Raw genomic sequence first — 24,224 nt, 5'->3', positions numbered from 1 at the left:
CCCTCTGGTTGTGCCGTCACATGGAAGAACTCCAGCTGTCTTTGGGGGGCTTGGAGAGACAGTGCAGCTGGTAGGGCATTTGTCTTGCACACGGCCAGCCAGGATCAATCCCTGGCATCCCACATGGCCTTCTGAGCATGCCAGGAGTAAGCCCTGAGCATTGGTGGGTGTTGTGTACCCCCACCACAAAATGAGAAGGAAGGAAGGAAGGAAGGAAGGAAGGAAGGAAGGAAGGAAGGAAGGAAGGAAGGAAGGAAGGAAGGAAGGAAGGAAGGAAGGAAGGAAGGAAGGAAGGAAGGAAGGAAGGAGAAAACTGATGGTAGAGGGCAGAGAGGGACAGTACAGGGAGTTCATGCCTTGCACCTGGCTGACTCCAGCTGGCTCCCAGTACCACATATGGTCCATCAGGCACTGGCAGGAGCGACCCTGCACACAGAGCCAGGAGGAATTCCTGAACATTGCTGCGTGTGGTCCCTAAAAACCCCCAAATAATGTGATCCTCAGGGCTGGGAGAGTGTTCCAGGAGAGGGAACAATTGATAGAAAGTTCAGGCATGTTTTGAACGTTCTAAGACCAAACCTGTGGGGTTTACACACACACACACACACACACACACACACACACACACACACACACACACACACACACACACACACACACCACCCCAATTTGCTGGTTCCTCCTGAGTGTCTTAACAGTCTAATTAAATTTTGATACTGTCTCATTGGAGTTAGTGTCTGATCCCCCAGATCCAGGACTCGATCCCACAAGACTCGTCCCTCCCCCGCTTTAAACATGAATCACAAGTCCCAGACTGACTGTAAATTAAATTAGGGGTTTCCATGACCACCACCACCCCCAGGTCAGGTAATCTGCTAGAGCAGTTTCCTCGGAACTCTGGAGAACAATTTGCTTACTAGTGTCAGTTTATTTTAAAGGCTAGAATTCAGGAAGAGCTGATGGGAGAGGTGCAGGGGACAGGCTCTATGGGAAAGGGTGCCATCCCAGCACCTCGTGAGTCTGGTCGCCAGACTGAATGCCACAGTCCAGGGGCACTGTGGAGGTCCCATTACATAGAAAGAATTGCCGAAATCACTGGCCATTGGTGGTTAACTCAGCCTCCAGCCCCTCTTCTTTTCTTCCTCAGAGGTTGGAGGTCAGGGGGTGGGTCTGAAAGTCCCAACTTTCTAATCCTGCTCTTGTTTGGAGCCACACCCAGTGGTCCTCAGGGATCACTCCTGGGAAGGCTCAGGGGACCATATGGGATGCTGGGGATCAAACCTAGTTGACCACATGCTGAGCAAATGCCCTACCCGCTGTACTATCTCTCTGGCCCCTAATCCTGCTTTTCTGACCACTACCTCCATTCTGAAGCCACTGAGAGGTCCCAGCCCCTGTCACCTTATTAACATACACAGATACCTGTCATCTCATTAGCATACACTGATACCCGTCATTCATTAGCATGCATTCAATTTTTTTAATTAGTTTTTAATTGAATCACATGGGATACACAGTTCCAAAGTTGCTCATAATTGGGTTTCAGTCAGTGTTCCACCACCCATCCCATCACCAGTGCACATTTCCCGCCACCAGTGTCCCAGTTTCCCTCTCCTGCCTGTCTCCATGGCAGGTGCAGACACCCTGACCACGGGATGAAGATCGGGTGGTAGAGTCCCGCCTCTCCAGGGCCACTCCCCACATGGGGACGATGCATGCTCAGTCAGTGGCAGCTGCCAAGGGCCACTCTGGGGAGGGAGCTGCACCCCTGCTGGCCTCCACAGCCTGTCCTGCCCTCACACCACGGGAAACACTGGGATCCAACTGTACTCACGGCGCTGGGACAGCCCCTACCTGTCGCTGGGGGAAGCCTCTGCACCCCGCCTGCCAGCGAGTGACACTGTGTGTCTGGCCACGTGCAAGTGGGGGAGCTCTGTGGGACCCCACAGTCCTCCAGCAGCTGGGGAGCTGGGCTTGGAGCTGGCTGGGCTCTGGGGAGCAGGAGGCCGGGCCTGAATGCCCACTCTGGGCCAAGGTGTCCTGGATTTGGGATCTTAGTTTGTGGCCCCCAGCCCTCGGCCAGGCCTTTCGCAGATTTGCCGTTTTGTGCCGAGGGCCACAGCAGTAGCACAGTGGGGAGGACACTTACTCGCACACGGTGGCCCTGGGTTTGAGGGCCCAGCATCCCATATGGTCCCCAGAGCACCGCCAGGAGTGATTTCTGTGCACAAAGCCAGGAGTGGGCCCTGAGCATCGCTGGGTGTGCCCCCCATTCCCACCTCCCCCCCCCAAAAAAAAAAATGTGTCCTCTGGGAGTCCAGAGCAGCCCTTAGGTGCCCTGCACTGACCGGGGCTGTTGACCAGCAGCCTTCCTGGGATTTGGTTGTTTCCTTTGTCTTAGGGAAAGTTGGGCTGCCGGAGTCGTCTCCCAGTGCTGGGCTCTGCAGGCAGGCAGGGGGATTCACAGCCCTCTGAGCTATTTAAAAAAAACTCCTTAGGAAAGGGCTTAGACACACTTGGCCAAAGGCAAATCCCATTAGCCATTGTCTGACTAATCCTGGCTGTCAGGGAACACGGTGTTCTGTGCAGAGGGGCTTAGAGCCCCTTCTCTCCCCCCAGGCAGGGGCCCACACAGGTTCTGTTCCTCCTCCTCTCCCTCAGCCCCAGCCTTCAGAGGAGGCCGAGTGGACTGAGCGCGGCCAGACCGTGGGGTGGCCTTGGCAATCCCCAGCCTGTTTGTCTTCTCTTCCTCCTGCCCTCTGGCTCTTTCTCTGGACCTTCTGCGGTTTCTTGTCCTCTTCCCTCTCCTGCCCGTTTCCCCGCTTTCCCTTCCCTTGCCCTCTCCCCTGCCTCTCACAGAAACGGATCGGAGGCAGGATCCGAAGCGGGGAGCAGCGGAGCACTGTTTTGCCGTCTGCAGCCGTGGGATTGTGGTTTTGTCGGCACTTCTCAGGATTGGTCCCCGGGGCCCGGGGAGGACTAGCCAGGCCACCTCGGGGCCTTCTGAGCGGCTTCGGCATTCGCTTTGGCCTTGTGTTGAGAGCATAAAGGGAACAAGGGAGAGGCCAGGTGACAGCGACACTCACCCTCGTGGCCACTGCCGAGAACTGACACTCGCGGTTCAGGTGTTGGAGAGACACACAGACAAAGGGGCTTCGTCCCTGGAGAACCTCGCTCGACGTGTCCAACGCCTGTGTTCCTGTCTGCGCTGCCTGCGTGACTCCATGAATAATGCATGCTGGTGGCGCTAGGCGGGCGAGCGGCCTTCCGCTGATTGCTTTCCTCCCCCAGGGGAGGGCTTCGGGATCAACCCCCGCTGATATTTCCGTCTGGTTCCTTTCTTTCTGGTCTTGAAGTTTTGTATGCTATGACTGTGCCTCAGTTTCTCTGTTTGATGGCCGGTGGATTCTTTGGCTTGTGGCTTCTTTGTATCATAGGAACGTGGTCTCTGTGCTTTCTGCACCTGAGGCCCAAAACACGCAAAGCATTCAGGCTGCTAACCCCGGTACAAACTACCCACTGGCCTGGGCGGGGGAGGGCACAGGGGGCGATTCTCGAAGTTTCGTCACCCAGACCCAGCTGTCCGCCTTCTTCCTTTCCTCCTTCCCGCTCTCAGCCAGGGAAAGGGGCCCCCCTGGAGGGGGAGGTGCAGGAAGCTGATACAGAGGATGGTGGTTGGCGGAGTTGTGGGTGGTGATCATTTGGCAACCCCCCCCCCCCAACACACACTACCACCACCCCTGGCCCTTTGGTTTTCTGGATTCTTATTTCATGTTAATCCATTGTTTCCTAGCGCCCTGACAGAAAACCGAGCTACACACACATCTGCTCCGACCTACATTCCTTCCTCACGAGCGCAACTGTTTTCACTTTGCGGAGTGCCTGCTGGTCTCCGTCCACACACGCACACACTCACCCCAGGCTGTCACCGTGCTCGGCTTGCTGTCTGTCGGACCCCGCCCTGCCTCCGCATGGGGCAGGGGGCCTGCTGCTCTGCCCCTGCCCCTGCCAGCCCCCCAGCTTTGGTTTTCAGGGGGCGGAGGAGGAGCTGTCCCGGGAAGGAACGGGCTGCGCCCTGCTGTATACCATCTGGTCCTCGCTGGCCCCAGATCTGATTTCTCTCGCCTTCTCTGTCCTCTGCGCCTGCTGGTCCCCCCCCACAGGGCTGTCGGCACCCTGGGTCTGGGGGGCCCTGTGTAGCCCAGCGTGATAACTGCCACTTCCGGAACACACCCGCTCTGCTCAAAGAACTTGAGGAAGTGGAGTGAAGGCTGGCTGGCCTGTCCTACGCGCGGCCTTGGCCGGGTCACCCCGACATGGCCTGGGTCTCTGGGAGGTGCCCGAAACAGCCCATGGGAGCCTCTGTGAGCTCTGAGGTGGGCAGCACGGGGGTGGGAGGGGCATTTCTCTCTGGTTTCTGCCCCTGACCCCAGCTACTCCCTATAAGGGGTGTGAAGGTGATAGATGCGCTTCTCCCGCTGGAGGCGGACCCTCTGCAGGCCTGCCAAGCTGGCTGGAGTGTGTAACACAACCCTGGGGTTGTTCCTGGTTCCGTGGCATCACCCGCACCAGGAAGTCGAGTATTAGCGGAGCAGAGTAGGAACCAGCTGCTTTGGGTCCTGAAGTGCCCGTCACGGGCACGGTCAGCTCTGGAGGGGAGGCCGCTGGTTTGGGTGTAGCGGGCAGAGCCCAGGCAGGCTCTGTGGTTGGTGGGGGCACGGCACAGGCCGGAGGAACTGCAGTGGGGAGCAGAGTGCAGCGAGCAGGGCGGTGGGAAGCCCAGAGCGGCCACTGCTCTGAGATTCCATCTAGAGGCCCTGTGGTCGGGGTTGGGAATTGTGGGGAACTCGATGTTGTGTTTCTTACCCAGCCCAGTGCTTGACACCCACAGTGCCCTCGGCAAGCTCCCCCTGGAACTCCTCCAGCTGAACCGGCAGTGCCAGGACCCCCGCCGTCCTGTGCTGCTCCTCTAGCCCCTGCCCACACACCTTGCCACGTGCATGCCAGAGCTCCATGGCCCCGGTGCTGCGCCATGGGGCTGTGGCAAACCTGAGACAGGTTGCAAGCAGGTGTTTGCGGCCTGTGCCCTGCCCTGAGGGGGTCTCCTTTTTTTTTTTAAATTTTTTTAATTTTTGGGTTATACCGGTAATGCACAGGGGTTACTCCTGGCTTTGCACTCAGGAATTACTGAGTTACTCCTGGCGGTACTCAGGGGACCATATAGGATGCTGGGAATCGAGCCCAGGTTGGCCGTGTACAAGGCAAAAATGCTGTGCTATTGCTTCATCCTGCCCCCCTCCCTGGGGGGGTGTCTCCTTAGGATGCTTTACCCGCCCCTGCTGGAGGCCAGGCCCACGCGCCCCGTCGTCAGGCACTGCAGCCTGGCTCTCAGCGCTCCCTCTCTCGCAGGCATCCCCACCCTCATCGTGCTGGACCCGCAGGGGGAGGTGATCACGCGGCAGGGCCGGGTGGAGGTGCTCAACGACGAGGACTGCCGCGAGTTCCCCTGGCACCCCAAGCCCGTGCTGGAGCTCTCCGACTCCAACGCTGCGCAGCTCAACGAGGGCCCCTGCCTCGTCCTCTTCGTAGGTAGGACCGGGCGGGCCAGGGGCCAGGGGAGTCTGGGCCTGTGCGCTTTGGGCTGGGGGTTATTCGTGGCCAGTCCCTGCGGGAGGGCCCGGGAGCTGCCGTGCGTGTGGTGGCTTTTCCCTGCGGGCTCCCACCAGCTGGCTCTTGTTGGAGGGTGGAGGTGGCAGGTGCTGGGGTGAGGCTCTCCGCGTGGCTTCGGCTGTGCCCTGGTAACAGCCCAGGGCTGCGGCAGGCCCCGTCCGTACCCACAGGCCCCTCACAGCCTCCCCATTCTTGCCCAGTCTCTCTCCTGGGCCTGTGAGGTGGCCCCAGTCCTGCTGATGGCCCCAAGGCCCTTGGCATCACTTCGACCCAGCACTTGGAGACTCAGGTCCCGGCCAGGGCGCTACCCGTCTCTCCGTACTCAGGAGTGGGGGGTATGCAGCATCCCGCTTTTTGGCTGGGAGTTGGTACAGGGCCCTGGAGGCAAACTCACCACATGGGGGGTGGGGTGCGCAGTGCCCACACCCAGAGCCTCACGTGCAGGCGGGTGCTCTGCCCCTGAGTGCCCGTTCCCAGCTCTGTGAGAGAATGCTTGCCGGCCTGTGCTGGGAGGACGGGGCTCGAGGGAGGGATGCCACTGCCAGGGTTGGTGTCACAGAACTACCCAGAGTTTTGGTACCCCACACCCCATAGTGTGGCCTTCTGGATGCCACGCTCCCCTCGTCACCTGCCTTGGGGGTAACGGGAGTCATGAGCCCTGGACCCTGGGGCGCAGCTGCCCCAAGTGGAGGTGAGAGACCCCCCCTCAGAGAGCTGAGGCCCGAGTCCAGTTCTCTTTTTTAGTCCAGTCTATCCCAGGCCAGATCAGCTGTGGCCTCCGGGTGCCACCCGGATTGCAGAAACCAGAGCTGTCAGCTCATGGCGTCTTGGTCTGAGATCGAGAGAGAAGCTGCCGGCCGCCTCGGGTTTAAGGGAGTTTGCCTGGGGTGCAAGCTCAGTGGACAGACATTGCCCCCCTGGCACCTGTTGCTGCCGGGTGTGTCCTGGGGCTCCCTGAGGGCACCCTGTGGACTCGCCAGTGATGCCTCATCTTTCCTTCCCCACAGATTCCGAGGATGATGGTGAGTCGGAGGCAGCCAAGCAGCTGATCCAGCCCATAGCTGAGAAGATCATCGCCAAGTACAAAGCCAAAGAGGAGGAGGCCCCGCTCCTGTTCTTCGTGGCTGGGGAGGTGAGTGCTCCCGTGGGTGTCACTGCCACAGGCCTGTGTTTCCGAGACACCCACGGAGAGTCCCAGGCTTGGGCCCACGGTGGCGTGAAAGCTGTGCTATCGCTCCAGCCCTTATAATTATAGGGTAGGGCGTTTGCCTTGCACACTGCGGACCTGGATTCAATTCTCAGCATCCCGTATGGTCCACCAAGCATCGCCAGGTGTAATTCCTGAGTGAAAAGCCAGGAGTAACCCCTAGGTGTGACCCAAAAAGAAAAAAAAAAGTCTTGGGTTGAAGTGCCCCTGGGCCCCTGCTGTGGCACTGTGGGCGGCAGATACATAAGAAGTGATGGCAAAGCCAGCAGAGAGTGAACATCCCACCCTCGCACACGGCCGCCCAGGTGGCTCCCGGCATCCCATGTGGCCCCGGAGCCCGCCAAGAGTGAGTCCTGAGTGCAGAGCCATGCTCAGGCTTCTTTCGCCCGGTCCGCTGACTAGGATGGGGCAGAGAAAGGATCTGGGAGCCTGTCCCCGGCCCCCATGGCCCGGCCGGGCCTGCAGCCTCTGAGAGGCTGCCCCAGGAGAGCGGGAGGGGCTGCTTCCTGCAGGCCTCGGGGCCACCGGGACGGAGCCCCTGAACGCTGACGGGCTCTCTCCCTTCCTCCCGTCACCCCCAGGACGACATGACTGACTCCCTACGGGACTACACCAACCTGCCCGAGGCCGCGCCGCTGCTCACCATCCTGGACATGTCCGCCCGGGCCAAGTACGTGATGGACGTGGAGGAGATCACGCCCGCTGTCGTGGAGGCCTTTGTGAATGACTTCCTAGCAGAAAAGCTCAAACCGGAGCCCATCTAGGGCCGCTGCAGGCGCTATTTAAAACTGTCTCCTCCCCCCTCTTCCTCCTCCTCTTCCTCCTCTCCCCCCCTTCCCTCCTCCCTGGGCCTTTTCCAGCGGGTCCTGAATCACACAACCCAAGTGTCCGACTTCTCTGTGGTGCCTTGTTCTCTGCATTAACTCCTCCACTAGCACCCCCTGGGCCGCGCCCCTTCTGAGCAGCAGAAGAACCCCCCCATGTTTGGAGACTCAGCTTGGGACTTGGGGGGCTGCTGGAATCGGGCCCGCGCTGCTCTGTCACGCCTGGTGCTCTGGCTCTGCCTCTGGCGTGGAGAGCTGGGGAAGGTCCGCAGCCTCGTCTGCGCGCCGCTGAGACCACCTTTCCTTGGCCTCCCGGGTGACGGGGTCTGGCTTGGCCTGAGCAGCCGGTTCCCAGGCGCCACGCCTCTGGGGAAGTGTGTGCCCTTCTCGGAGAAGAAAGGGTCTCGGGGCACGATGCAGCCGGGAACAGCTTCCTGAGCCCCTGCCACGTGTTGTTTCTCGTCCCTTCCACCTCCTTCTCTCCCTCGCTCATGACCTTCTCCAGGTTTCTGCCTCCTCATACGAACAGCCCCTAGGGCCTTGGAATTTGTGTTAATAAATTCTTCCCTCTGATCCTCTCCCCAAGAAGAGGCACTCACCCCAGTTCTTAGAGGCGTTCCGCCTGCCCGCACTGGCCTCTGGCACCCCAGCTCTGGGCTCAGAAACCTGGAGCCCCGCCCGGTGTCTGCACCCACCTTTGGTACCCAGGTTGTCCTTTTTCTTTGCAAAAGAGACTAGGAAGAAAGCAGCGGCCTGGCGGTCCCCAGCACCTGCAGAGAGGGGTGAGGGCACTGGCCCCCATCTACTCTGCCCAGCCCAGGGGTGGGGGGCTGCCAGCTGGGCAGCTGGTCCCAAAAGGCAGCATCGATCCTAGGCTGGGTAAGAGGGCTTGGCCTCAGGGCTGCAGTCTCTGCCTACCAGTCAGGCATCCAGGTTTTACAACCACTCGAGGCCTCGCCACGGCCTCTTACAGGGCTCCCCCACCCGCTCCCCCCCACGCCCCCATTAGCTGTTGACCCCATTGCTCCTTGCTGAATTGGATGCTGACTTGTGGTTTGGAGGTTCAAGCCTGTTACTCGGTGCCACCAGCCGGAGCCCTGAGCAGCCACCCAGGGAGAAATAAAGCGGCCCCTGGAGGCGCCCAGCACGCTTTGCCTCTCCTGTCCTCCATCACAGAAATCTGTTTCGCTCGTGGTGCGGAGCTGTGGGTGGCTCCTACAACGACGTCTGCTAGCCTCTCGTCACCAGGCACCCCTCAGCCCCGCCTGCACCGTCTCCTGCGGGGCTCTGCCAGGAGTCCATGTGGCTGGGAACAAGAACACCCGCAAGGGCTCCCCTTAGGTCTGCAAACCTCGCCCTCTCCTGGGGCTTCTCTGGGGAGCCTGCAGGGTTCCCCTTGGGGTGGGGGAGGCAGAAAAGTGAACCAGTCTCCTGGCAGTTCATTTTCTAGCCCCAAAGGAACAGCCCAGTCAAGTCACTGTGAGTTGCTCTAGCCCCGAGATCAGGTCCTCCACGACCCTCGTTGGTTGGCCCAGGGTAGAACACTCGGCTAGCCTCAGCTCTCGACCAACTCTCCACGGATCCTGGACCCTCCTACCCTCTTTCATCTTGTTTTTGGGCCACACCCAGCAGTGCTCAGGGATCATTCCTGGTGGTCTCAGGGAAGCATATGGGGTTCCGGGGATCAAACCCCAGTTGGCTCTTTGCAAGACTAGTGCTCTACCCACTGTACTATCTCTCCAGCTCCTCCACCCTTTAGAATTGAGGTATAGTTAACAGTGAAGAAAGGTGGGACTGGAGTGATAGTACAGCAGGTAGGGCGCTTGTACCCCATATGGTCCCCCCAGCCCCTCAGTAAGCCCTGAGCACCTCCGGGTGTCCCCCCACAAAAGAAACCTATAGGAGCTGGAGAGATAGCACAGCGGGTAGGGTGTTTGCCTTGCACGTGGCCGACCCGGGTTCAAATCCCAGCATCCCATATGGTCCCCTGAGCGCCGCCAGGAGTGCAGAGCCAGGAGTAACCCCTGTGCATCGCCGGGTGTGACCCAAAAAAGCAAAAAAAAAAAAAAAAAAAAGGAAACCTATAAAGACAAAAACAGTGCAGAAGGGTTCCTAGAATGGGGCCCCAAGCCGCGTTTCTCACCCTGTTCCTACTCGGCCCCGGCCCCTTCTGACATTTCCTTCCTTTGGGCCCCTCGTCCTACCAGCTGGACCCTCTTTTTGGGTTTTTTTTGGGGGGGATCATACCTGGCGTTGCACAGGGGATACTCCTGGCTCTGCACTCAGGAGTTACTCCTGGCGGTGCTCAGGGGACCATATGGGATGCTGTGAATCAAACCAGGTCGGCTGCGTGCAAGACAAATGCCCTACCCACTGTGCTATTGCTCCAGCCCTAGGGACCCCGGTTTTGTGCCTCCGCCTCCCCCATTTACACTATTTTCTCAGGGGGACAGTTGAGAAACACTGCTTTTGAGGTGTAGAAGCAACCCCTAGGGAGCGGGGCCCAGCCCAGACCAGCACAGTAAAACGCGGGGCATGGTCAAGGACCCAGGTGACAGCACCTGGAAAAGCCAGTCGAGTCTTGCTGTGGGCGAGTAAGCTGCAGCCCAGCGGGCCCTGTGACCCAGGGCAGAGGGAGCAGGGCGGAAGCAACGGTGGCGCCCAGGGGCTGGCTAGATGCAGGCGGCCAGGACCTTCCATCTGTGGGAAACCCCCGCACCTGCGGGGCGCGGTCATGCCAGCTGGGCTTGTGTAGTGGGCAAACGCTTGGGGGGCCGAGGGGGGATCAAAGCCTGCCCCAGTGGTGCCAGAGACCACAGGTTTCTGATGCCGACCAAGTGGGTGGCTTCTTAATTCCCACCGAGTGGCTCCCAAATACTGTAAAGTTCTGTCGCTAATTGGAAGCAGGCTGAAACACCAGCTGTGACACATTCAGGGGCTCCCGGGCAGCCCTCCGCGGACGTCCAGGGCCGCCTCTGCCCATCCTTGCTGCGGAGATGGATTTTTCTGACCTGTCCAGCAAAAAGGGGGCGGGCGGGGGGCGCCGCGTGTCCGGGGGAGGGCCACCTGTCCAGCACCGTGTGCTCGGCTTCAGCCCAGCTTCAGGTGGTAATTTTCAGCCAGACTTTGTTTTCCCGTTGCCTAATTAAAGACAAACAAAAAGCTATTTTCCTGCTGCCTCATTCCCGGGCAGCGGGCAGGCTTGGGTGATGCCTGCCAGACCTGTGCTGGGACCTGGGCCGGGGTCCGGCCAGCGCCCCGCCCGCTCTCCGCGCGCAGCCCAGCAGTGCCCTCTGCAGGCCAGCCCGGGTACTGCCGCAGGCCCCGGCGGACCCGGAGCTTGGCGCTCTGGTGGGTTCACGGGGTCCCAAGAACCTTGGTGTGGAGGTGAGCACGCAGCGCCACACCCCACTCTGCTGTGGGCAACAGGGAGCACCCCCTGCTCTACTTCAAGCAGACGACTCCAGAAAATCCTTTGGGGGAACAAGTGGTCTGAGTGAGGGGTGAAGCATTTTCCAGGAAATCAAAGTTTTGCAAGCAGGAAAATTCCACGTTGCATCTGCTGTACGGCTGGGTTTATCGCAGTGAAGGAGATGGGGCAGCTTCTTGGGTATTCTTGACAGGTGAGCAAACGAAGATACACAGAACTACGCCCTTGGGGTGCTGGAAATACTTCCCAAGTGGGGACATGAGATCTCAAAGGCGGGAAGGACCTGCCCTGAGGGCTGTCAAGCCCTTTAAATGATTTATCGGGGTTGGGGTGCTGAGCCATAAGCAGGAAAGGTGCTGGCTTTGCACACAGCCAATCCAGGTTTGGTCCCCAGCATCCTGTATGGCCCCCTGAGCCCCGCCAGGAGTAATTCCTGAGTGCAGAGCCAGGAGTGAGCCCTGAGTACTACCTGGAGTGACCCTCCCAGCAAGATAGTTCCTGAGCACTGCCAGGAATGACCCCCTCAAATCTTCTATTTAGGGTGAAAGAGGTAGCTTGACTTGTACATGACGGACCCAAGTTCAGCCCCTGATCAGAGGTCCAGGAAGGAGTAAACCCAGAACACCACCAGATGTGGCCTCAACCTCTCCAAATCCTAACTTAAAAACAACCCACTCACAGAAGTCCCTCTCCTTGGCCTGCAGATCCACGGACAGCGTGAAGGAGACCTGGCACTCAGGCCAGGTTGGTATGTCTGGGAGAGACAAAAATATCACCCCATGAATTCCAGCTAGGATAGGAAGCAAGATCTCAGTGTCCTGGTTTTGTTTTTGTTCTGGGGCCACACCCAGCTGTGTTCAGGACTTACTCCTGGTTCTGTGCTCAGGGATCACTGCTGGCAGGGCTTGGGAGGAGTGTCAGGGATAAATCCCAGGCCGGCTGCATGTGGGGCAAGCACCGTACTGTCTCTCTCCAGCCCCAGAAACAAGATCTCAGCACCCAGGGTACAAAAAAAGTTTCCTTTGGACCCCCGAGGCTGCAGAAGCCTCCACCTACTGAGCAATGCTCTGCATGGCCTCGTCTCCCCTCAGGCACAAGGAGGCAGGCAGCAGGCCAGAGCTGTGATCCCCTCCCGTGACACCCCCACCTTGCCCTTCCAACGAGAGGCCGCCTCAGACAGAAGTAGCCCCTCCCTGGAAAATAAGAGTGCAGGCCCGGAGAGATACTGCAGCAGCTATAGCACTTGCAGAGCTGACCCAGCTTCCATCCCCAGCACCCTATAAGGGCCCCCAGGAGTGATCCCTGATAACTGGGCCAGGAGTATGCCCTGATCACCGCTGGGTGTGGCAAAAAAAAAGTGCTCAGGACAAACTGATAAAGCTCTAACTTCCATCACCTGTGGCCTTGAGCAGCTTGCTGAGATACTCAGTGGACTCAGTGCTCCAACAGAATGTGGCAAGATGGCAATCTGGAGCAAAGTCTTTCAGAGTAAGTCAGCCTGACCAGGAACTTGGCTTTTAATGACTCTAGTCAGGCGCTTTAATACTAAGCCACATCCCCAACGTTTGACTCTTTTAAAAGGATGAGCAGTCAGGGGGGGCTGGAGAAATAGTTCCGGGGTTAAGGCACTTAACCTGCATAAAGCCCCTTAAGGGAGAGAGCCAGGAGTGGCCCTGGAGCACTGCCGGGTGTGGCTCAAATCCTCCACCCATTCAAAAATGGGAAGAAAGAGAAAGAAAAAGAGAAAGGAAGGATGGAAGAAAGAAGGGGAAGAGGGGGGAGAGAGAGGAGCCTGATATAGCGGCAGCCTGGCCACGGTGGATGCCAGGCCCTGCCGCACAGCCGGCTCTCAGCAGGGCCTCGGAAGCTCAGCTGAGATCCTGCTCCTAGGATCTTGGACGTGACAGGATGGTGACGGGCGCTAAAAGCAGCTCAGCTCGGATGGCAGTGGCAGCTGGTGCTGCTCGAGCCTGGGCAGCGTGGGCTGACCTTCGGACCCGAGGCCAGCAGCTGGGGCCGGGGGTGGCAGTGTCTGGACTTCAGCGCCTGCCCCAGCTGCTCGCCCAGGTGCTGCTTTCTGCACTGCTGCTCCCTCCCTGTCCAGATTCCTCCTCAGCTTCAGATCCTACCAGGAAGTTGCAAGCTGGACGGGCCCCTAATCTCAGTACACAGGCAACTTTGGAATTCTCTTTTCAGAAACTTAAATCCTGAATTTCACCCTTTCCTGCAGGCTGGGGGGGGGGTGTGACTCGTGACTGCCACCTTGTGGTCAAGACCACGTTCCAGCTGGGCTCCAGACAAAGGCCAACAGGGCAGCCCCGCCGACGCTCTGGGAGCCCCCTGCCCTGCCCCCTGCAGTGTTTGGATCTTATTCCTGATTCCCGGGTAGATGTTGACAGAAGCGATGGCTGTCTCAAAACTGAAACCTCCAGACAGACACGACATCTTCCTCTGTGTCATTTTTGTGGGGGTGGGGGCTCGTGGGCTGCAGTCATTGGTGCTCAGGGGACTGAACCTGGATTGGTTGCGTCTAAGGAGGTGTCTCAAGCCCTGTGCTAGATATCTCTTCAGGTAGCCCCACACCTGTCGTCTTTTTTTTTTTTTTTTTTGCTTTTTGGGTCACACCCAGCGACACTCAGGGGTTACTCCTGGCTTTGCACTCAGAAATTATTCCTGGTGGTGCTTGGGGGACCATATGGGATGCGGGGGATCGAACCTGGGTCAGCCGCATGCAAGGCAAACGCCCTACCCGCTGTGCTATTGCTCCGGCCCCCTGTAGTCCTTTTTAAAAAGGAAAAATTACCTTTCCTCTCTGCCCAATTATACTCACAAACAGGTGAAAAGCATCGTAACTTTCAAGTGAATGGTTTACACAATTTCTTCTTGTTTCCAAGTTGACAATAAAATCTTAGAATTCCAGGCAAGGTGCATACCGGTTTGCATTGCTTTGTTTCTCTAAACAGGGGCATGAGGTTTAGAGTTTGTTACACTTTCACTGATTTTAATTTCGGAACAAAAATCAGCAGGGACAACCCGGGATAAAAACTGTCTGGGGCTGGGGCGGGAGGGACAGTACCGTAGGTAGGGCGCTTGTCTGGCACATGGCACACCCGGGTTTGATCCCCAGCTTCCCGCATGGTTCAGCAAACACCGCCAGGAGTAACCCTGGGCATTGCCGGGTATGGCCCGCTCCAAACTCCAAACCCGGCATTGTCTGGGGCAAGAGCTAGTTCAGCAGCTGCCGTACTCCACTTGAGGGAAGCCCAGGTGCAGGATCAGAGCGAAAGCTCATCAGGCGCCAAGTGCTGGCTTTGCCTGCAGGTCTGGGTTGGGTCCCCAGCACCATGCAGTCTCCTGAGCATCACTGGGAGCAACCACAAGCACCGCTGTGTGTGGCCCCCTAAATCAGACCAAAACAAAGGCCTGGCAGGGAGGGGCGTGTCTGGGTGGTAAAGGGCAGGCCCTGCAGCCTGAGTCCTGGGTTCCTTCCCGCCACCACCTGGGAACAGAGCGGGGGCAGGGACTCTTCCCCCCCCCCCCACCGTGGCTGCTGGGGTTTTCCAAGTCCAGGCAGTGCCCTGGAGCTCACCTGTTAAGGTGACAGAAAGATGGCACCCAAGGCCCAGCCTGAAGGCTCAGCAGCCCCTGACCTGCGCTCCCTCCCTTCGAAAGGTGACATGGAAGGAAGATCTCAAGAACAACCTGGGCAAGCACGTGGTCCCAGGACAGACCCCGAGTGGGGTGCCAGGAATGGTCCCAGCGACAAGCCGCGGGGCGGGGGGCAGAGCCAAGCAGACTCTTCTTGCCAAACACCCTCCCCTTGAGTCGGCTGGTGCTGGGGCTGAACTGGGCCTCAGACGCGTGAAGCACAATTCTCTCCAAAGCTGAGCCGCATCCCTGGCAGGCCCGCTTGAGTCCTGGGTTTTCTGGAGACGGAGCTTCCCAAGGGAGCGGAGGCAGTGGACTGGGAAGGGGGAGGTGGTGTCTCCCCGCTTGCAGCAACTCACCAGGCTTCATAGGAACTCACTGCTCCAGGGTTCCCAAGGAACCCAGCCAGGGTGGGAGCCGCCGCCTTCCCCGGGGCCGAGAAGCCCAGGTGCCAGGATCAAACCTACTCGGAGACTGCAAAAGCACCACTTGGAGCCCATACAGAGTCCCTCCCACACCCTCCCCACGGTGCGGTGCAGTTCCTGGATTTCCATACTGCCTTCTGTCCTGCAGTGTCCTACCTGACACTGGGGAGGAAGGGCAGCTCCCCCCTGCGCCCCGCCCTGTGGGGACTGAGAACTGAGTTTCCACTCAGAGTGTGTGTCCAGGGCCTCAAGCGCCCCCTCTCTGTACCCATCACCTTCTGTGCCTTCCAAGGCAGCTATTTATGCAGGTGGGGGATTAAAATAACCAAGTCACTACATTAAACCCAAAGTGTTCAAGGATTAACAACAGGAAGCTAGTAAAAAAGGTTTTACTGGCAGTTGCAGGGTTAAACAAACTCTTTTGGTGGGTGGAGGGGAGGAGGAGCGCTAGGGATTGAACCCAGGGCCTCTAACAAGGCAGTGCTCTACCATTCCCTTCTTTTCTGAGCCGAAAATCCTCAAAAAGGGAACCACAGAGGTGCCAAAAGGTGACACCTGCAAGGCAAGTCACCCATTTCACCAGAAAGATGGCAGTTACTGTGTTGTGTAAAACAGGCCTCGGTGAATTACTTCAGATGCCAGTGATGTGGGGATGAGTGACCAAGTGACTGCCGCCCCTGAGAGCGTCACCAAAGGAAGCAATGGGGATGGAGACCACTGCCGGTGCCGAGCCCTAACCAGCAAATGGCAGCTGCAGGGCTACGTGTCAGTCCCTCTACCACTGAGCAGAGAGCAGCAGCGAGTGTCTGGGCCGGGCCCACAGGCGCACTCGGGACATGGCCCGCCCCCCCTGGGACAATGCCTCTGGGGACTCGGTGGACACACACTGCTCCCCAGCAGACTCTTTTAAAACACATGTACTATTCATCTTGGGTCATGTGAGTCATTTATGTTATCAACGAAAGTATACAAATGTGTGTGTAAAAATTGCTGGAGTGCCAGAGAATACGGGGTGAAGGCGTTTGCCCTGCATCCGCTGACGTTGGTCAAGATTCCAGGCACAGCCTAAAGTCTCTGAGCGCCCAGGGGTCACTCCTAAGCAAGAGACCCAGGGAAGGCCCTCAGGACGCTAGGGGTGGCTCTGAAACAAACCAAAATATTGAGGGCTGGAGTAACAGTACAGAGGCCAGGGCACTTGCCTTGCAGCCAGCCAGGCTTGAACCCCAGCACCCCATATGGTCCCCAAAGCCCCTCCACGGAGTGATCCCTGAGTGCAGAGCCAGGAATAAGCCCTGAACACTGCCAGGTGTGGCCCCCAAACAAAAAGAAAACAAAAGAACCACCAAAAAGTTGGAGATGAGTGACCTTACAAAGAACAGAATTTTTAACGTTCCTTATTTTTTTGAAGATGAGCAGAAATTCATGAAAACTGGTTTCTCCAATACCGAGGGCATCCATCACACTGTTCATCGTCACCTGCTGTGGCTGGGAGCCACAGTACGTGCCTCGCCAGCCACAGAACTTACAGAGCAGGGTCCGGAGACTTCCGGCTACGGTGGCCCTCCTAGTCCACTCCTTTCCCTGCTCAAGTGGGCGGCCTTGGCCCGCCACTGCCGCCTCCCTTCAAACAGCAAGATGCTTGCCGCCATGGCAGAGTTGAGGCTGTCCACGCCAGGCACGACAGGGATGAGCAGCCGCCTGCCCCCGGTGCTCGCGGCCAGCTGCAGGGACTCCAGGCTCACCCCGTGTGTCTCCCCGCCTATCACCACCGCCGCGGGGGCCTCCGTCCAGTCCGAGTCATAACTCTGGACCTCGAGTTCTGGGAGCCAGCCTTCACTGGCTTCTGGTTCTCCGTCTTCCTCCTCCTCGTACTTGTGACGCTTCATAAGTTGGTGGCTGGACACCCAGCCGTGGTCGCTGGCGGAAGCCGACTTCTGGGCCTGGGCATGAAGGCCACAGTTGTCAGCCACGAAGACCCTGGTGTCAGGGGGCAGGTAGCCGGGCAGCGACTCCCAGTCCAGGTTGTTGATGACAGGTACCTGGAAATGCGCACCCATACCTGCCCGCAGCACTTTGGGCTCCCAGGCATCCACACAGCCTAGAAAAGACAAGACAGGAGTATTCTACACCTTCCCGGCAAAGCACGCTCCAGCGGGGCTTTCTCAGAGACGGGTGAGTCCCCCAGGATGGCAGCACCCCATGAGGGCTGGGGGGATGACTCCCTGCAAGTGCAGAGACAGAGCAGAGGAAGTTACCAGGCCTGTGTGCCAGGCCGTCACCAGAGACAAAGGGAAAGTGAGTCTCCAGACCCAAAGCACGTGGCAGACTGGACCTGGCCAATATTTAAACAAGTGACTACAATAGCAGCACTGACCTAAAGCAAGCCTCGGCAGGGTAACAGAAGACCCCGAGACAAAGGGACACTGCAGTCCCAGAAGTGGTCGGCCTGGGACTGGGCAAGGGCACGGGGACAGGGGATGGGAGGCAGGAAAGGACCAATTTTAAGGATGCTGGGGTGGAGGGGCTGCAAGTTTGGGATCTTCCCCAGGGACGAGAGTGGCACTGAAGGGTTTCAAGCAAAGCAGGGTTCATGCTTTCGAAATGCCACTGGCTCTGATGTTGAATTTGCATCAAGTCAGGAAGATGCTAGAGACAGGGCAGTTACAGCAACCCGAGAGGGGGTGAGGATCCCGTCAGCCGCGCCATTAACAGAAGTCCTCTCACACCCCGGGAAGGCAAGAAACATTCTTTTATACATAAGGACCCTCAGTTTGACCCCCTAAGCACGGCCCAAAGCAGCACCACTGGGTATGACCCCAAAACACAAAACACAAATACAAAGTCCTTTCATGAAGAGTCACCCGCAAAAGCCACCTGCATGAGCTGACAGAGGACCCCTCCCTTTCTCACTGGCGAGACAGCGGGGCCAGGTCCCTCCTAGCACCCCACCCTCCCAACACGTCAGCACATGTCTCCTCATCACAAGTTACTGAACAGACGGCTCCTCGGGCTGTCTGTTTACACGCGGGTTCACACGCGGGTTCCCAAGTTCGACCCCTACCACATGGTGCCCTGAGCACCACCGGTGACCATCAGCACTAGAGGGAACTGAAGTGGGAGGGGACTGGGGGTGCTGTGGCAAGAAAAAGTACAGAAGTGGGGCCCGGACCATGAGGGGCTCCATCTACTGTGACCCCTTCCACCTGGGGGGAACACAAGAACAAGGTGACATTCCTCGTCCTCACACCCCCCACTCTGGCCCCATGTTCCCCGCTGCCGCTCCCAGTGGGTGTCAGGGAGAGAAGCAGACAGCTTAGACGACACAGGCACCCTTCCTGAACCACACTGGGTTCCAACCATGCAACAATGGAGCAGGGAAGCGGGGTGCCAATGGTGGAATCCCAACAGCATTGCTCTGGGGGGAAGCTGGCAGAGAAACGCACCCCAACAGGAACAACGGGGATAAGTGGAAAAGTGCAATTTGGGCGAGTCTCAGCACCGGGGCGCCAGCACTTCCGACACAATCAACAGCAGCTGGGGTGCTGAGGGCCGTCCCGCCTGCCTTCCCAGTGCCCCCACTCTCAGGGAGGTCTGTTTACACCCACATCCGATAATCCCATTCCTGATGAGACAGACAGAAAGGTAACAAGGTGTGCACGAGTGTGTGTGGGGTAGAGGGGCTTTCTGACCCACCCTCGGGCTAAGGGAAATGCATCACGACTCATCACCGTACTATTGACACTGTTCCTTCCAAACATTCAGAATGTCAAGAGTCCCATGTGTCCAACAGTTTGGGAATTCAGGACCATCTAGATTTTTCTTGTGTGTGTGTATGGGGGTGGGGGGAAATACACCTGGTGGTGCTCAAGGCTTACTCCTGGCTCTGTGTTCACTTCTGGCTCAAGGGCCCAAACTGGGATTGAACTTGGGTCGGCCACGTGCAAGGCAAGTGCCATCTTCAGAAGGCTTTTTGTTTCTTTTTTTTTTTTCCTTTTTGGGTCACACCTAGCGATGCACAGGGGTCACTCCTGGCTCTGCACTCAGGAATTACTCCTGGTGGTGCTCAGGGGACCACATGGGATGCTGGAAATCGAACCCAGGTCGGCCACATGCCCTACCGCTGTGCTACCGCTCCAGCCCTGACTTTTTGTTTCAAGGCCACACCTGGCAGTGCTTAGGGCTTACTCTTAGCTCTGTGCTCGGGGATCATTCCTGGCTGGGCCTGGAGACCATTATTAAAGCTGGGTCAATCAAGCTTTGGGTAGGCAAGCACCCTACCTGCTCTACTACTGCTCCAACCCTCACAGGGTTTTTACCTTTTTCCAAAATTATTTTGAATTGGAACTGGAGCAATAGTACAGTGGATAGGGCATTTGCCTTACAGGCAGCTAACACAGGTTCCATCCCTTGGGGACCAGAAAAATCCTTTGGTTCCCCCAAGCCCAGCCAGCAATGATCCCAGAGCCCAGAGCCAGGAATGAGACCGAAGCACAGCCGTGTGCCCACCCCTACCCCATGTCAAATCATCCTTTTTGTGGTGCTGGGAATGGAACCCAGCGCCTCACACTTGCAAGGCTAGTATTCTACTGCTGAGCCACATCCCTGACCAAAGGGCAGTAGCTACTGGGCGCCCAGCACTGTGCATCCCACCGACTCTCCAAAAAGCCTTACCTGCGTAGTACTAGGCCTACTTTATACACAGACAGCTAAGAAGGGCCGGCTCCAAACCTCCAGTCCTGGTCTGGCTGCCCAGGAAGTCAGACTTCAGAACACTGCCCCAAGCACATCCTCACTGGCTCGCTTACCTTTGGTGAGTAAGACCTTACAACAGCCGGCCCCAGCAGCAGATCTGAGAGCTGTCCCCAGGTTCCCAGGGTCGCGGAGATTGTCACAGATCAACAATAAAGGCAGTGATTGGTGAAGCTGAGTCTCTGGAAATTTCATCTTGGTAGCGTCCGGCTTGGCAAAAACCCCTAAGAGAACAGAACGGGTGAGTGAGTCACTTGCCTGGCATGAGCCTGGCCAACAATCTGACTTGTCACTCTGTTTGTGCTATCTGTGGGGGGCCCCCTGGGGCAACACCCGGCAGTGCTCAGGCTATGTGGTACCATGAATCAAACATGCACTTCAAGTGCATAGCAGACAGGCATTCCAGCACCTTGAGCACCCTCCCTGAGCCCTCTGTGTTATTATTTTTCAGGGCCACACCTGGTGGCAATTCCTAGCTGCTAAGTGTCACTCCAGGTAGTGTTCAAGGGAGCGATGCAGTGCAGAGCCAAGGACTGAAAAAGTTAAGCCTACTGAGTTCTCCCTCTGGCCCTCTTTCTGCTTTTTTTTTTTTTTTTTTGCAATGGGGGTCTGGGAGGATGGGGAGGTGGGTTGGGGCGGGGGGAGATGTTGGGTCACACCCAGCGGAGCTCAGGGCTTACTGTCAGGGCCCGAACTGAGTCAGCAGCATGAAGGCAAACTCCCTAACCCCTGTAACTCCAGCACCCTTCCTGTATATTGTTGTCTGGGCCACACCCAGCTGTGCTCAGGGCTTACTCTGGGTTAAGTTCTGGGGACCAAATGTGGTACTGGAGATCAAACCTGCACTGGCCGCATGTGAGGCAAGCACCCTCCCTGCTGTACTGTCACTCCAGTACCCTTGTTGTTCCTCATTACTTAAATGATACACACACACATTGGAGTTTGGAGAGTGCCACACACCTGGCAGTGCTCAGGATTCATGCAGTACTGATTCTGAACCCAGGGCTCCACCCATCCTCAATCACACTCAGGACCAGCTGTAAGACTGAGGGGGTTAAGGAGCATCACCAGGGTCACTCGAGAGCACAGAGCAGAGGTGGCAACTGAGCACCACAGGGCACAAAGTCAAGCAGCTCAAGCCCTCTCCCGATGAAGAAACAGGTTTGCCACCTCCCTTCCCTCAGTTGCTGTGGCGGTGCCCAGCATGGTCACACTCTACCCATACACCCATACTGGTGCTGCAGCAGGGTACTGCACTCACTCCGCTGCAGCCCACTGGCCCAGCATGCAGAGCCACAGGAATGGCCCAGGGCAGTAGCAGGGATGGAACTCCAAGCCACAGGCTTGCAGAGCAGGTGCTTCGAGCCCCTGAGCAATCTCCTGGCCCCAGGCAGAATTTTTGGGGAAGCAGAGTGCTCAACCTTTGGGAACTATCATTATTTTTTTTTTTATTTTGTTTTGTTTGGGGGCGACACCTGGTGGTCCTCAGAGCTTACTCCTGACTCTGAGCTCAGAAATCATTCCTGGTGGGATTCGGGAGACCATACGAGGTGCGGGGATCGAACCCAAGTTGGCTGCAACTAAGGCACGCGCTTTACCCACTCTACTACTGCTCTGGCCTCGGGAACCATTTGGACATATTTTCGTTTGACATTAAGTTGAGGAAATAGCCTAAAAAATAAAAGGTGTGTGCTCGGGCTGGAGTTCATGCTTTACATGCAGTTCTGGGTCTGACCCCTAGCAGCACTGCAGAGACCTCCAGCACCAAGCCATGTGCGCGTAGATGGCATGAGGAACAGCAGTTATTCCCAGAGACTACAGAGCACAGTAACACAATGATGGGATAAAATGACTTTGATTCCTCCCGAAAATACCATTAAGACACACGACTTTAACAAACTATCTTAAAAACAGTCCAGATAGGGGGCCAGGGCTCAGGGGTGAGAAGAGCCTATCTTACAAGTTAGATTCCCAGAGCCACCCACAGGTGCAAACCCCAGTGGTTCTGCCCCCAGAGTGGAGCCTGCTGTGAGCATCTCAACACGCGTACTCATCACCGCAGCAAAGGGAAGGGAAGGGAGGGGAAGGGGTCGAGTGGGGAACAAGCATGGAAAACCAAAGAAGGCAATGCTAGTCTTGGATGCGGTCTCAAGTTCAAATCCCTGAGGTCCCTGCTGTCTGCTCCCTCTGGCAGAAGCGATTTCAGCAATCATGCGGCCAGGTGCGTATAAGCCCTAGCGAGCCTAGCAAAATAATGTAAGAGTACCAAGGCTGGAGAGTGAGACCTCCAGCAGACAACTGTGTGACTCTTGGCATGACTAGTGTGCCTCAGACAAGAGCGGCTCCCGGCAAGCACATGTGTTAAGTACTGAACCTAAAGGAGCAGAAGCTCCACTTGACACGGAGGTGGCACGGGTGCCCCAATCATCACAACAGTGACAAAGGGGAATTAGGATACAAAAATTAAAACATTGTGGGGAAGAGATATAGTACAATACAGTTCGGGGGGAGGGGCGGGGGGTGCTTGCCTTACACACATGGCTGACCAGGTTTGATTCCCAGCATCTCATAAGATCTCCTGAGCCCCACCAGTACCAAGCAGCACTGTGGTGGCCCACAGGGAAAAAAATACTACTACAGGGGTTAAGGTACTTGTCTTTCACATGCTGACCCCGGTTTGATCCCAGGCACTGAATAAGGTCTCCTGAGCACCATTTGGAGTGATCCCTGAGCACAGAGCCAGGAACACGCCCCTGAGTACTTAACCCAAACACTGAAGAAAAAAACCTGCTTTGCTTGGGCTGGAGTTACAGTACAATGGATAGGGCGCTTGCCTCGAACACCTGGGTCTGATTCCCAGACCAAATATGGCTCCCTGAGCACACCAGGAGCACCCCTGAGCAGAGCCAGGAGCAAGTCCTGAGCATCCAGCAATGTGGATCCCATTCCAAACTGCCCCCTTAAGACAAATGAGAGCAACTGTAAATCTCAACTTCTCATGACACACCATATAACCACTGACCCATTATTCCTTGTGGTGTTACTAGGTCCGACCAATCCTTGATATCCTCGAACTTCACCTTAATGAGGCTGACACCTTTCAGCTTGTCAAGGGGCAGCTCCTTTATATATTCCAGCCGACTAAAGAAGAGAACCTGGGGCACAGCATCAGCTCGGAGAGCATCTGTAATCAATCTGCGGCCTTCCAGCAGAATCTTGCCTTGCTTTTCCCGAAAGGATCGGGATTTAACTATTGTCATGGCGCTGCTGTGGGTGGAAGCAGAAAGGCAGTTTAAATGCCGATGTACTTGTTTCGGATAACACGCCTATTAGTGAGACTCAAAAAGAACTTCAAAGAAACCAATTCCAAGGGAGAATCCTATTCTGCCTTCCCTTGCACAATTAAAAACTTGCTGGCTGTATTGGACTATGTATTGAACTCATTCACCCAGCGTGGAAAGGGAAATCGGGAATGACGGCGGGTGTGTGTGTGGGGGGGGTGTTCAGTCTGTTGCTTAAAGAAAAATTTCCCCGGGCTGGAGTGATAGCACAGCGGGCAGGGCGTTTGCCTTGCACACAACGGACCCGGGTTCAATTTCAAGCATCTCATATGGTCCCCTGAGCACTGCCAGGAGTAATTCCTGAGTGCAGAGCCAGGAGTAACCCCTGTGCATCGCCGGCTGTGACCAAAAAAGCAAAAAGAAATTTAAAAATATATAAAAATAAATAAAATAGATTTCCCGGGGAGTGCTCATTCTTTTCTTTGCCCCTGCTTTTTTCCTGAAAAGGGGGGCGGTAAGTCAAATGCACTTAGGAACCTCCGTTCCCCCCAGCCCCCCAAAGGCGGAGGACTAGGACCTCCCGTTTAGCCTCAGGTCCACGTCACCTCAGCCGCTTGTCCCCCGGGGCAGCCTTATCATAGCGAAGCCCCGACTCTTCCCAGGTGCGCGGAGCCTGGGCCGTGGGCCTCGGCGGCGGCTGCGGCGCCCTCCGCTCCTGGGGGCTGGCCTCGGCCGCCGCCTTCCGGGGCGGCTTCCCCGGAGCGGGCTTCTGCTCCTCGACTCGTCCGTCTGGAAAGATCACTTTCACGGGCCTCCGCCGCAGGGCCCGGACCCAGCGCCGCGCACTGAGCTCCCAGCTCTGGAGGCTCGGCAGCAACGCCCGCGCGCCCCAGCGCGTGCCTCTCCCCAGCGCCGCCATCTTTCCCCCCCGCCCCCAATTCCCCGGGGCGCGTCAGCGGGGCGCGCCGGCGCGGGCCAGTGACGTCACGG

General features: G+C 57.3%; 2 protein-coding genes across 3 annotated transcripts in view; one reads left to right on the top strand and one right to left on the bottom strand.

The window, feature by feature from the left end:
- The window catches only part of NXN (nucleoredoxin), a 170,471-nt gene extending 160,863 nt beyond the window's left edge, over positions 1 to 9,608 (top strand). The window contains exons 6-8 of the mRNA XM_004604992.2: positions 5,410 to 5,589; positions 6,678 to 6,802; positions 7,459 to 9,608. Coding sequence (XP_004605049.2) covers positions 5,410 to 5,589; positions 6,678 to 6,802; positions 7,459 to 7,641 — 488 coding nt within the window. The 3' untranslated portion in view covers positions 7,642 to 9,608. The remainder of the gene's footprint in view (positions 1 to 5,409; positions 5,590 to 6,677; positions 6,803 to 7,458) is intronic.
- A 5,969-nt stretch (positions 9,609 to 15,577) lies between these two features.
- Positions 15,578 to 24,154, bottom strand: MRM3 (mitochondrial rRNA methyltransferase 3). 2 transcript variants are annotated; one of them, XM_004605275.2, is made up of 4 exons: positions 23,840 to 24,154; positions 22,976 to 23,220; positions 20,010 to 20,177; positions 15,578 to 17,302 (listed from the first exon to the last, which is right to left on the bottom strand). In XM_004605275.2, exons 1-4 carry the CDS (start codon positions 24,151 to 24,153, stop codon positions 16,755 to 16,757), a joined length of 1,275 nt encoding a protein of 424 aa, XP_004605332.2. In that variant the 5' UTR covers position 24,154; the 3' UTR covers positions 15,578 to 16,754. The 2 variants fall into 2 exon arrangements, with proteins under 2 accessions (XP_004605332.2, XP_054987428.1); XM_055131453.1 differs by lacking the exon at positions 23,840 to 24,154 and having other exon boundaries at positions 23,034 to 23,166.
- Between the last annotated feature and the right edge of the window lie 70 nt (positions 24,155 to 24,224).

This window comes from Sorex araneus, chromosome 3 (assembly GCF_027595985.1).
Source record: "Sorex araneus isolate mSorAra2 chromosome 3, mSorAra2.pri, whole genome shotgun sequence".
Classification (NCBI taxonomy): Eukaryota; Metazoa; Chordata; class Mammalia; order Eulipotyphla; family Soricidae; genus Sorex; species Sorex araneus.
This window is presented reverse-complemented; position numbering and strand designations above follow the sequence as displayed.